Here is a 13,071-nt window from a genome sequence, read left to right as displayed (position 1 = left end):
TTTTGGTCTTTTTGAGACAGGGTCTCCCTGTAGCCCTAGCTGTCCTGGATTCACTATGGAGACCAGGCTGGCCTCGAACTCACAGAGATCGCCTGCCCCTGCCTCCCGAGTGCTGGGATTAAAGACGTGTACCACCACGCCCAGCAGTACTAATAATTTTTAACAAGGAATTGTGTTTTACACTGTGGCTTTGCTCCTAACCTACTTTTAAAACAGAAAAGTATTTTAAAACTACAGTGTATTTTATTTATGCCAGCAAATTTTCCTGAAACACAATTACATGAAAGTTTACTGGAAGAATAAAAAGAAAATTAATCAGTCAATACAGTGTGCAAATTGCAGTTTGTGCTTGTGGGTTTTGCACAAATACCCATTTCCTTCACTTGCAGAGACCAAAAAAGGCCATTCCTGTGTGTGCACAGAGCTGTTGTGAAACAGATGAGGCACTCTTGCTAGAATTTATGTGTACTAACAATAACCTAAAAAAAACAATTCTAAGTTCTAAACAGGCATTTCCTTCTGACTTTGAATCACGTATAGCACATTGTATATATTAGGACTCTACTTTCAGCTGCTAACTATAAAGAATAGCTTTGGTCTTTCTAGAGTTCTTCAGAGAGTTGTCTTTGAGTCATTCCATAAGAATAATTATCTTTGAGTTGCTGTTGTGATGGTGGTGTTTTTAAGAAGGCTTGTCCCAAGTGAAGGGAGAGTGGAGAGGATGGATTCAGATTTGAATAGCTTTAAGAATATACCTATCACCTAGTGAGCCCAACTTCAGGCTTTTATCCCTAACATTTTCTTACCCCCTAAGAAGTGAAATTTATATGCTGATGTGGTTATCATAAATATTGGCTAGTTAGAACCTTAGTGAATTTAAAGTTTTATTGAATTTTCCTAACATTATCAGTGCCCCCAAAGTTCCTAATGTTAAAATATGCTTCTGTTTATTCTTTGTAGTGACTCTATAAAATAGAAGTTGAGGAAAGTGCCTAATAGAGAAAATTCTGGCTTAAATGGTTATTGCTTTTGGAAGGTGTATCTTTGCTACATTGTTTATGTGACAGATTTTAATTAAGTTATGATTTAATGCCTTCTACCTGTTGCTGTGTATCTACAAAGTTAAAATAGGCACTTGAAGACAATTAAAACATTTCTTTCAACTAGTAATCTGGGACAGCAAGCTAGGTTATAATAGCTGTTGAATCTGTGTTCCCATGTAAACTGTATACCAAATGCCAGTCAGCCCATGCCAATTAGTGCTCATGTTGCTAGGTCACCATGGTCAATTGAAAGCTGCATCAATAGAACTTGAAAAGGTTTCTTTCTGATCAGACCTTCTGACATATTGAGCAGAATAATGGATGGGAAAAAACAGCCAAGTCCCCTACCCTGGATTCAAAATACTCAGCAGTAAGAATTCATTTGCAACCTGCAATTAACTAGGAAGAATAGATTCCAAGAAGAGTCTGGACATTTTTAAAAAATAAAGCCTCTTTCTCCTGTCTTGTGCAGTTTACTCTTTTTTGATAGTATCATAAATGTAGCCAACTTGGCAATCTTGGATCCAAGGCTGCAGATGACCCCCCCCACCCCCACCGCCAAAAAAAAGGAATTTCACTGTTTAAACAAAATATTTTATAAAAGTTAATTAGAAAAAAATTTTTATTTATTATTATTGGTGGTGGGAGGGTAGGGGGAAGTGTGTATGTACCATAGTTGGCGTGTTGGGGCCAGAGTTAAACCTTGTAAAGTCAGTTCTTTCCTTCCAGAGATTGAACTTCAGTCGTCAGGCTTTCGCAGGAAGTACTTTTACCTGCTGAACTGTCTCTCTAGCCTAAATATCCCTTCAATAAATGCTAGTACTTCATGAAATACATTAGACTACGCTGGGTACAAGAGACCTGAATGTCATTCTGATACTGTATCACCTATATGATAAATCTAGGCAGATTGTCCTAAAATTTTTAGGAGATAACCTGCCCATTTTAGCTTGTGCTGAAAAACAGTCTTCACTTCTGATAGAAGTGTGTCTTTCCACAGAGGTGTTGCAGCTGAACCTCTGCTGCCATGGAACCGGATGCTCCAAAGCCAAAATGCAGCCTTCCAGCCAAACCAGTACCAGATGCTAGCTGGACCTGGAGGATATCCACCCAGGCGAGATGATCGTGGAGGGAGACAGGTAATACAGTGTGGGCTGTAGAGGAAAGGCAGCACACTGCTCACCATGTATTTAAGTGTGCCTCTCAGTATTTTACCAGTATTTCTGGAAAGAATACCAGTAGAATAACTAACTTAAACTTGGTTTCATCATTAAAAATGTGTTTAAGGTAAGTACTCACATTGTTTATACATGGACAGTATTGAAGAATTCCCAGTCTAGATACCCCCTTTTATTATAGCAGTCAGTGATAATTAGCATAAGTCATAGTCACCAAAAAATTTGTTTTTTTTTCCTTTAAGATATTGTTCTTTAATAGAAACTAGGTATGTTATTAACAAATGAAGATCTTCTGGAAGCTGAAAGAAAAACAAAACTTGCTATTCATCTGTTGTCTTTATTCATCTTTGAATTATCTTGATTTATTGAATCCCTCCTCATGGAAGCAAATTTCTCCTTGAAGTTGCTCAATGTATTTTTCTACTAAATGCAAAGAACCATGTGACTGAATGAGTACCATAGTTCATAGATAAATTTAGATAGATAAGTAAGCTTCATTTTCTTCTCTTCCTACCATTCAATTTTAGCAATATTTAAGGCTAAGGACTGTTTAACATAATTCCCTCTAGCAGTTGGACACACTGGACAGAATGTACACATACTTTAATCAAATCCTTGATAGAGAACAGGATTGAATGTTGTGATTCAGTATGTGTGTTACTCATGGAGCTTGGCACCTGCAGTGATATGAAGTGGATTTAAATTGCTCACCTGGTATTGCCCGCAGGCCTTTTGCAGTACTTTGCATATTAATTTTCTAACTTTCTTGCCATGTTTCCCTTTATGATCTCTTTGACATCTAAGGAAAATCTCTTTTTACACCTTTAAAATGTATTTTTACAAGTCTGTATCATTCGTACAATAAAGCAGTCACCTTAATTGCATATAATTAATGCCTTTTGAGAAGATTTTATTATAATTCTTTTAAAATTATTTCATAGAATTTTATTTTGAATTCTTTCCACCCAATGCCTCTGAAAAGTCATGTCAGGAACTTGTGGCTGTCTGAGTTAGGAGTTTGGATGACACTAGCCAATTTAAATAATAGCTTTTTTTTTTTTTTTTGAGATGACGTCTCCCTGTAACCCCAGCTGGTCTGGAACTCACTTTTAGACCAGGCTGGCCTTGAACTCACAGAGATCCGCCTGCCTCTACCTCCTAATTGCTGGGACTAAAGGCATGCGCCACCACGCCCAGCAATAATAGCATTTTTTAAATGAAGACATACTTAGAACTGAAGAAACCTTGGAGAATGCTGTATCCAGTCACTTCATACTGCAAGTCAAGGGCTGAAAGCCTGAAACCTCACGGAGTGTGGAGGCAGAACTGAAGATGGCTAACCCTTTTTATCTTATGGCCTCTGCTGGAGGGCAAGGAGATTTTCCCTTTTAAGGAATTCTGTTATAGGAGGTGAAATTCTTCACTCGGAGATTATTACAAATCAGTTGGAAAAGGTTTTTTTTGGGGCGGGGAGGAATATATTCTTTTCAGTCTTCTCAGTTTTTGTTAGTTACAATTGTTGAAACACTGTTAAGTTGCAGTTCATTGTTAATATAGAATCATGCAGTCATTATATTTTTAGTGAAATTGATGTGATTCAACAAGGCCTTTGCCCATATTGCATCCTTGAGGGTCTGAAAATTCTATGTAGTTTAAATTGCTGAAGTGCTCTAAGTGGCAAAGTGGGTGGATGTATGGTTTTAGAGCCCTGCAGGCCTAAATAGCAATTTTCATTTTCTTTTTTTTTTCAGTTCTGGGGAATCAAACCCAGTACCATACACATGCTCAGCAAGTGTTCTAACACCTAACTATATTCCAACCCCTAAAAAAAGAATTATAAATTATCTTGCACAGAAATTTTATTTGCAAATATAATTATATAAGAACTTTAATTAGGGGCTGGAGAGATAGCTCAGCAGTTAAGAATACTAGTTGTTCTTGCAGAAGACCCGGGTTCAAATCCCAGCACCCACATGACAGCCAACAACTGTCCGTAACTCCAGACCCAGGGGATCCAACAGCCTCTTCTGACCTCCACGAGCATTGCACGACACGGGTGCACTTACCTGCACACAGGCAATACATGCATACACATAAAATAAAAAATAATAATAAAAAAAAGAACTTTAATTAATGTTCTGTTTTTTCTGAGCAAAAATGCATCCCTGAAATTAATTGGTTATCAGGCCTCAGCTGCATCAGCAAGTCTCTTCCTTTGGTTAAATAAAATGACTTTCCTACTAACTCAGAATGGTGAGAGATTTGAAAAACACTGAACATATTTACACAAAACATTTCATTGTTCATTTGTGTGCATTTTAGAGAAGTGGTTATTAATGTTTGTTGGGTTAGTGTTCAGTGATTCAGCCTTTGTATGTGTCTTCAGTTTTGCAACAAGCTATGTAAATCTGTAGGCTCAAAGCCTGTACTTATGAAGATTTCCCATGTAGTATGCCTTAAGAAAATAGTCTGGTTCTGTATGATCTGCTTTTCCACAGAGATGTAGAATTCATTTCTTTGCAGGGGTATTAATCCAGAAGATAAACTCTTTCTTCTGTTTATTTTCAGGGATATCCCAGAGAAGGAAGGAGATACCCTTTGCCACCACCCTCAGGAAGATACAATTGGAATTAAGCTTTTGTAAAGCTTTCCCAAATCCTTTCATCATTCTACAATTTTATGCTATTTGTGGAAAGGAGATTTCTTTCTCAAGTAGTAGTTTTTAATAAAACTACAGTACTTTGTGTATTTCTTTTAACTGTGTGTATATTTCTACTGATCTGATCTCACTGTTTTATGTTGCTTTCCAGAGATGTGTGTTGTATAATACAGTGAGTCTGAATTTATTATTGCTTGTAAAACACATTTGATGAAATTAAGAGTCCTAGGAGATGATGTTTTACAGGGATGGCACTACAGGGTAGGCCCCAGTGATGGACCCACACTGAAGGGCAAGTGGGGACACAAATCAGACTCTATAGGTTGTATTACATATATGAGAGTGCATTAAATTAGGCAGATGGGGTGGTACAGGGAGCTGTGGATAGGGCAGGAGAATATAAATACCATCAAACTATATAATTGCCACCACACTCAAGAAGATACAGTTGGAATTAAACTTTTGTAAAGCTTTCCCAGATCCTTTCATCAATTTTATGCTATTTGTGGAAAGGCGTTTTCTTTCTCAAACAGTGGTTTTTTAAATAAAACTAAAGTATTTTATGTCTTTCTTTTAGCTGTGTGTATATTTCTGCTGATCTGATCTCACTGTTTTATGTTGCTTTCCAGAGATGTGTGTTGCACAATACAGTGGGTCTGAATTTATTATTGCTTGTAAACACTTTTGATGAAATTAAGAGCCCTGGGTTTTCATTATGGTTAAAATTAAACCAGCTCTATGCCGATTTTTAATTCGCCTAAATTAGTTATGAACAATTGAGTGGAAACACTCACCACACTAGAATATATATTGTTCAGCATTTCTTTGGAAACATTTCATTAAAGTACTTGTCTTACAGAAATTTCTGGACTTTAGTAAAAAAAAAATAAAGCTAACTTTAAAAGCTCTGGTGTCTTGTATTCTTTCAGTAATCCAACTGAAAATCTTGACTATGGTCTTTTGGGGGAGGGGTAAATCAGCTTTTACCAAAATTTTCCACAATTGGATATCCAAAGCAAATCAGTGAAGAAGTAGATTTTTAGGAATTTGAGTTTTGCCTGGTGTGATGATGCACACTTTTAATCCCAGCACTTGGGAAGCAGAGGCAGGCACATCTCTTTGTTTTGAGGCCAGCCTGGTCTATATAGTTTCAGGCTAACTGGGGCTACATAGTGAGATCCTGCCTTAAAAAAGAAAAAATTAAATTTTGAGCAATTCAACAGAAGTGTTCACTGTCTTAGTATGTTATTGATAAAGTCTGTGAGAGGAAATTTCACACTTGTTTTCTAATTTTAAGGAATTCTAAATCTTTTTAAGCTTAGGGGACCACTTAATTTTTTAAGTTGAAAATTTTAATTCATTGCTAAATCTATACTCCTTACCATATTTCTAAATGTTATTTCATAGTGAATTTTAGTTTGTACAGTTTTTTCTTTATGTTAAGCACGCTGTTAAGTCCTTAAATGCATGTTTGGAGTTCACACACAGAATTTTCATTTAATCAAGATGAGCAAACTTAGACATGACACCATATTGTAAAGACTGATGCTTTTTCTCAGTTTTTCCATTTCCGCCTAAGATTTTAAGCTAAGATTAACCTTTTGATTTAGGATATTTGTGCTTTGATGCACAGCTAAAGCACACTTGTTAATCTTAGCTTATATGGGGAAAAAAATCGCCTTAACCTTGAATAGAAAGGTGTTTTGAAGCTGTTGAGTTATTGCTGATGATGGGGAATGAAACAGGATCCTTTTATTGTTGAGACAAAAGAGTCCCTCCATCTGGAATTGTCAACCTTTGCATGTTACCTTCAGTCTGCGTTATAATGATAATGCCTTCTAGTTTGTAGCTTTCCAAATACTAAAAATGTCTACCATCTATATAAAGTGCTGCATGTTCCAAAGGAAGCCTGTTTCTTACTGTGTTAGCTTCATAGGTACCCCAAATCCACACTTCTTTTTATTTCCTCAATCCTTTAGTTTTGGTTTAGTTTTAAGCCTTCATAAGCAGAAAGGCCTGATGAAGTTAGCAGACTCCAGGTGGGTATGCCTTGAGGGTATCTGCCCAGCGCCTGTTCTCTCTTCCCCATCTCTTGCTGACATGTCACCCACCATATTTAAACAGGGAAATAAAGTGCTTTTTAAAGCTTTCAAGTGGATATTTACAACTGTAAACATCACCTCAAAATATTAGTGTCAGGCCATTGGCTAGTTTTGTTTCTTGTACTCCATTATGCTGCCTTGGGGGCTCATTTGTTTTCAGGGTCTCACATTAAATTGTTTTAAATATTAGCGCCTGGAAATGTCTGCTGTGGTGCTAAGGGCCAGATAATGAGCGTCTGCCTTAGCCCTAAAGCTCCAGAGGGGCATGTAAAAGCACAAAGCCTTCTGCAAACTGGTATTACACTGCCATTTAGCTTTACAAAGACAAATAGGGTGTAATGACCGATAGGTTAATTTTCTTGCGAAGATACGGGAAACCATAACAATCCGGATTGCGGAAGGTATCCCCGTTTTTTTTTCCTTCGGGGCTCTGTGGTTGGAGGTCACACGCACAGGGCCGGGCTGAAAGGTTGGGAGGCGTGGGGCAGGGCAGCTATTGGGCAGGGGGGTTGGGTCGAAGGCGGTTCGACTCCGGGCGAGTTGCTCCCGAAGTCAGGGTTTCGCTGGCCCGATTCCCCATCTCGCGGGGCCGCCAGCCGTCGGTGCCCGGCGCCCACAGTCTCCCGGACCCCACAGTCCGCCCAGAAGCGGGCGAGCTGACAGCACGGAGCAGGTGGGCGCGGGGAAGCGCAGACCTCCAACCTGGGGGGCGTCGTAGTCCCAGCCCTCCGCTCCCAGCACCGCAGCTTCTCAACTGCAGCTTCAGCCTCGCGACTCCCTGGGCAAGTGCCAGTGCCCAACCTGTAAGGAAATACCAGAAACGTTTGCCCTACCCCCTAGACTTCTGTTTGAAGTTCGAAGTCTGACCAAGTTTAGCCGTGCCTAGAAATCTAAATTCTAATCTAGGCATTCCCTGGAGTCAATTTGTCTCCAATCAAAGACCACTGAGCGACTGTAGCTCCATCTGGATCCTCTAGACTCTTTCCTGCTGGCGCCGAAAGGGTCGGGGACCAGAGATCCCGCCAGCTGTATTCGTGGTGACCTCCTTTTCTACTACTAACCAGGCAAAGCATCAACTAGCGAACGAAGTAAAAGGCGGCCTGTTCTTCCTCCACTCAGAGTTAAATCCAGTGAATAGAAAAATACTCTTGTGGTTGTTTCCCTATACCGTATTTACAAAACTAGGGTCAAAAGAGAACAGGCTTTAATTTGCATGTGTGAAATGGCATTAGAGCTAGTCACTACTGCAAAACTGTGTACCTGAAACTTAAACAGCATTAGTGATTACATTTTTATTAGAAATTACCTAAACAATTACTGAAATAAGTTACAGAGAATTTTTCCTTAAAAAGGCATTTCATTGAATTTCAAGTAAACATTCTAAAGCAAAACTAAACAAAATCAAAAACCTCCCCAAACTTCCCTCATCGTTAAACTTCGGAAAAGTAACCTGCAGGTCACAGAGGATCCATACTCACTGCAGAGGAGAGCTCCCGATGAGATGTGGATGCGGTTCCCCAGTCTGGGCATCTTAAATTTCCCAGATGCTTACCAATTCTGACTAGCAGTAAAAGGTTACTTATGTCTTATAAAACGTATCTGAGGTCCATGTCTCACTGGACTTGAGGGTGGCAAATGACAGCGTTTCAAAAAACTGTATTCGAATAATTAACACACAGAGGTCCACCCATGGTACCGTCGCATTAAACGGCAGAGTAGTATTCTCTGTGCTTTGAGTTGCATCTGAATTTGAATTTATGCTGCTACCATTTAATCCATTGTTTTCTCAGATGCACAAATTCATATCTAAAAATCCAACCTATACATCTGTAATTATGTAATTCACAAATTCATTTAAAAATCACTACTGTTCAGTGTCGCTGACAAAGCAAGTCTATGAAAAGTGCCTGCATTTAGCAAACAGGATTGAGTCTCTGATTTACTGATTTGAAAGTAAACAGTTACTACCAGAATGGAGTTTGAAGACATCTGTGTTGATAGACTGATTGACTGACTACTTGTTCTGACCTTTAAGTTGTGGTCCTAAGCAAAGCTTTAAATAGGACAACTGGGTTACACCCTCACCCTCTCATATACAAAACACCCTTCTTGTGTCCTTCAAAATTGCACACTCTCACATACTTCGATTTACATCCCAATGAAGACTACAGCCAAGTTGTAACCCCTCCAGTTCCTCTCTGCAACTTTCATTCTGCATTTTGGTTGTCATGCCTCTATTGGAAAAGATGTTAGACCCCAAAATGTATTGGAAAATGTCACATCTGCAGAGTTAAGCATTTCTGAAACCCGGTTTTGCCACAGCCCCAGCTCAACTTTGAGAGGGCTTTGTTCCACCCAGACCCTGCTCCAGTTCTCTCTCTTCGTTGTGGAGACACTTATCCTCCTCTTCAGTTAATGAGTTTCACCTAGTCTGGCCGTTTGTATTTTTATAAAAGATCTGCAAAGCACTAACTGCAAAAGAAGGGAAAGGCTCTTGCTTTGTATTAAGCAGAAAGTGGAATTCTATAGTAAAAACATTTTCTTTAATGTTTCAGGAATCAAACCTTTTCCTAATGTCAGGATGTGCCCAGTAAGTCTCTGGGTAGAGAATGTTAAGCCTCTGTGGCAATTACCTCAGGCTTGAAATTTTTATTATTTAAGGGAATGCTGAATGGGGAAGAAAAAAAGATATGACTACACTAAATACACATTCAGAGAATGCTGAATAAAAAGACTGTTTCTGGGCAACTCATTTTCAGGACCCCTCCCTGCTGCTGGGAGCTGTTACTCCACTTAAAAAAAAAATAGAGTTTCTTCATGATATCTTTTGTAGAATTCATTTAATTTAAAGGATTCTTTGTTATGGAAATAAATTATGGAGAATAAAACTACCATAAAGATTCATTTTCATTATCACTGGATGTTCACAAGCCATAAGCTATTGTTTTTGTAGGTGTTAGTCTGAAAAATAAATCATTGCAAACTATGTGGACTTTTATAACATGTTTTCTAGAGGTAATATAGAACCAATTGATATAAACAAAGCACTTTGAACTTGGGCACATCAGTAATAGCTGTACAGCATGGTTAACATTGATTTCTAAGGTTGATATATTAGTATGAAAAAACCCAAGTTGGGAGAGTTTTCTGTAAGTTTATTGCACTGTTTTTACACTAATTTGTGTTGAAATTATCTGTCTCTGAAATGTCTTTAAAATTAAATCTTCCCAAAATGCACAACAGCTTCATGATAAAGGACAATCTCTTTTGCTACTCAAGACACTTTCCCCTTGCCATGAAATGAACTGGAGTTTTGTTGTTGTTGTTGTTGATTTTTAAAGAGGATTTACTTTTATAAAGTACAGTTTAGAAAATATACAAGTTTAACTTCTATACCACCCTCCTATACCTTCGCTTTGCATTTTAGAAAACTGCTCAAACAATAAAACGAAATAAAATGTTTCAAACCAAATTTGTTCTTCTAAAACTTCAAGTGTGTGGAAGATCAAGGGGTTTGAGACTCTGGTGACCATCTGTTTTGATCATTTGAAAAATATGTTTTAACCATATTATTTAATTAATTTTATAAGCTCACATTAATCAGTTGTCTCTGTTTTTTTCTCCAATATCATTATTTAAAACATTATTTTAAAATGAGCTGTGTTGTCGCATTCTGCCCAAATTAAAAAAAAAAAATCCCTATACACTTAATGAAAAAGGAATGACCACTTGACTTTTAGGAAAAAGTACTTCAGGTTTTTTTTTTTAAGTTATATTTAAATATCCATTTGAAACATTGGAAATATAAATTGGCATATTAAAGAGTAAATACATTATTTATACAATAAAACACCAACAAAATCGGTGCAACTCCTATTAAGCTCTAAATATGATGGAAATTATAATCATCTTACTTTTTCTGTATATCTTGATTACAATTCAATAAATCACCTTGTTCTCTTCTAGACAGACTTTGAAATAGATTAATGGCAATTTTAGCAAATTTACTTGCTTGTTCTAATACTTTATCAAGGAGTTCCAATTCAATCAAAAATACTTTAAAGAGTAAATATCATGTTTATAGGATACAGTACGTTTATCAGTTGAACTTGAAAGACCAGATTCCACATGAAAGTATTTTACAACCCTTCTTTCTCATGACGAGCTGCATCTTGGGGTGAGGGATTATCGACTTCTAGGATAAGATACAAACACTTGTTTGCCAAATAATGAACAAGGTGTTGAAAAACCAGCATTAAAATTTAAAAACTGTATTAATCCATATTCAGGATTTCTATTCTTTTTATTCCATTGCTCTATTTTACCCAAATGGCAGTAATTCCTCAGCATTAATGCTGCTATGTATACGATCCACTTTGGGCTACAATTCAATTTAGTTTCAATCAAGCATTAATGAAATTGCACTTGGGGGAAGGGACTTTGAAAATTAATCTCCCAAAATAAATTCCACTTCGAGGATTCATCGTGAAAGCTGGTTTTTAGAGCTACAAACACCCACCAAGTTTCCGACTTTTAAAACTCTTGAGAGCTTTGGCTAGGAACATGGTGAATGTGGATTCGGTCAGCTTTTCGCATAATTTAGGGACTTCTGGAGGGTGGAAATCACCACCTCCAAGTGTGGTGTCCCACCATTCCGTCCTGGGCTGTCTCCTACCCCCAGCAGAGGTTCGGAGCCTGCCCCTCTTAACTTCTTAACTCCATGCACTAAAGGGGTCAGCTTGCGCACGTTTTCCCCATCCGTCCTTGCAGTGACTTCAGACCCTGCGAGCTGCAGGCAGTACCGAGGGGGCCGGTCACCACGTCCTGCCATAGAGCAGGTTGGCGCCCAGCACGCCTCCACCATAGTCCCCGGTGGCCGCGTCCAGGGCCGCTAGGCCACCCCCGGGGCCGTGCAGCGCAGGCGGGCTGGGAGACAGCTCCTCCAGCTCAGGGGCGGGCGTCGGGGCCTGCGGCTGCTGGCCCGCCTGGCCAGGCGTCTGTGTGCCCGCGCCGTTCTGGCACGGCTTGCCGTCCTTGACCAGCACCGGCACGGCAACGCGGCGCGGCGACGGCGGCGGCGGCGGCGGCGGGGGGCCCAGGCCGCCCTCCTGCTGCAGCTGTTGCGCCGCCTTGTCCTTGGCCTGCCTCTTCATCTTGTAGCGGTGGTTCTGGAACCAGATCTTGACCTGCGTGGGCGTCAGGTGGATCATACTGGCCAGGTGCTCGCGCTCGGGCGCCGACAGGTACTTCTGCTGCTTGAAGCGCCGCTCCAGCTCGTAGACCTGCGCTTGTGAGAAGAGCACGCGGCGTTTCCTTCGCGGCGCGGCAGCGTGCAGCGGAGCCAGCGACTTGGCGGCGTCCGCGATGCCTGTCAGCGAGCCCATGCCGGCCACGTTCACGCCCGCCGACGGCCCCATGAACCTGGAAACTGGGGAAGGGGCCCAAGAAGGATGGTCGGTGAGCTGGGGGCCCGCGGGAACCCCTCCCGCCAGCATCCCGCTCGCTTTCCACAGCGGCGGCCGCGACGGCACGGGGCCCCTCTGGGCCGCTGGACCCCCTGCCACCGCGACCCAGCGGGGCCAGCTCTGCAAAGCCCCCGGGTTGCCCAAGAAAGCTCTAGAGTCCCAGGACCCCCCGTGCGTCCCGGGATGAGGCCTAAGAAACCCTGCGAGTCCCACGAACCCCAGCGTGTCCCAAGTCGTGACCCAGAAACCCTCAAGCGTCCTAAGCCGTGGCCCCCCACCCCTCACGCGCCCCGAGCGTCCAGAACTCTCCGCGCGCCAGCCCTCGGGCGCCGCTGACTGGAACGCCAACCCTCTTGGTCCCCGGCTGTGGCGGGAAAAGCCCGTCTAGCCCGTTTGCCCTCAGTCCCGCGTTTCTGGCCCCGCTCACTTGACGAGTAGCGCGGGTCCGTGTTGGCGCCGTACCAGCCGGTGGCTGCGGCGGCCGCGCCGCCCCGCATGCCGTCCGTGTAGGCGGGCAGCTCGCCCATGTTGCCCAGTCCGCCGTTGCAGTAGCCGCCCATGGCGCTGTGTGGGAACTGAGAGACGCTGGGCGGCATGTGGTAGGTGGCGGCCGCCGCCGCCGCG

At 41.3% G+C, this 13,071-nt stretch overlaps 2 protein-coding genes across 4 annotated transcripts in view; one reads left to right on the top strand and one right to left on the bottom strand.

Moving 5' to 3' along the window:
• Positions 1–4,969, top strand: part of Xrn2 (5'-3' exoribonuclease 2) — an 86,546-nt gene extending 81,577 nt beyond the window's left edge. For all 3 annotated transcript variants that reach the window (XM_029567586.1, XM_008841269.3, XM_029567588.1), the window contains 2 exons: positions 2,044–2,182; positions 4,790–4,969. In XM_029567586.1, coding sequence (XP_029423446.1) covers positions 2,044–2,182; positions 4,790–4,855 — 205 coding nt within the window. In that variant the 3' untranslated portion in view covers positions 4,856–4,969. The remainder of the gene's footprint in view (positions 1–2,043; positions 2,183–4,789) is intronic.
• Positions 4,970–11,469: 6,500 nt separating this feature from the next.
• Nkx2-4 (NK2 homeobox 4) lies at positions 11,470–12,484 on the bottom strand. The gene has a single exon (XM_008841258.1). It carries the CDS (start codon positions 12,475–12,477, stop codon positions 11,797–11,799), a length of 681 nt encoding a protein of 226 aa, XP_008839480.1. The 5' UTR covers positions 12,478–12,484; the 3' UTR covers positions 11,470–11,796.
• Positions 12,485–13,071: the final 587 nt, after the last annotated feature.

Source organism: Nannospalax galili, unplaced genomic scaffold, assembly GCF_000622305.1.
Source record: "Nannospalax galili isolate Female #2095 unplaced genomic scaffold, S.galili_v1.0 scaffold510, whole genome shotgun sequence".
Taxonomy (NCBI): Eukaryota; Metazoa; Chordata; class Mammalia; order Rodentia; family Spalacidae; genus Nannospalax; species Nannospalax galili.
Note: the sequence above shows the minus strand (reverse complement) of the source record. Positions and strands in the feature narration are given on the sequence as shown.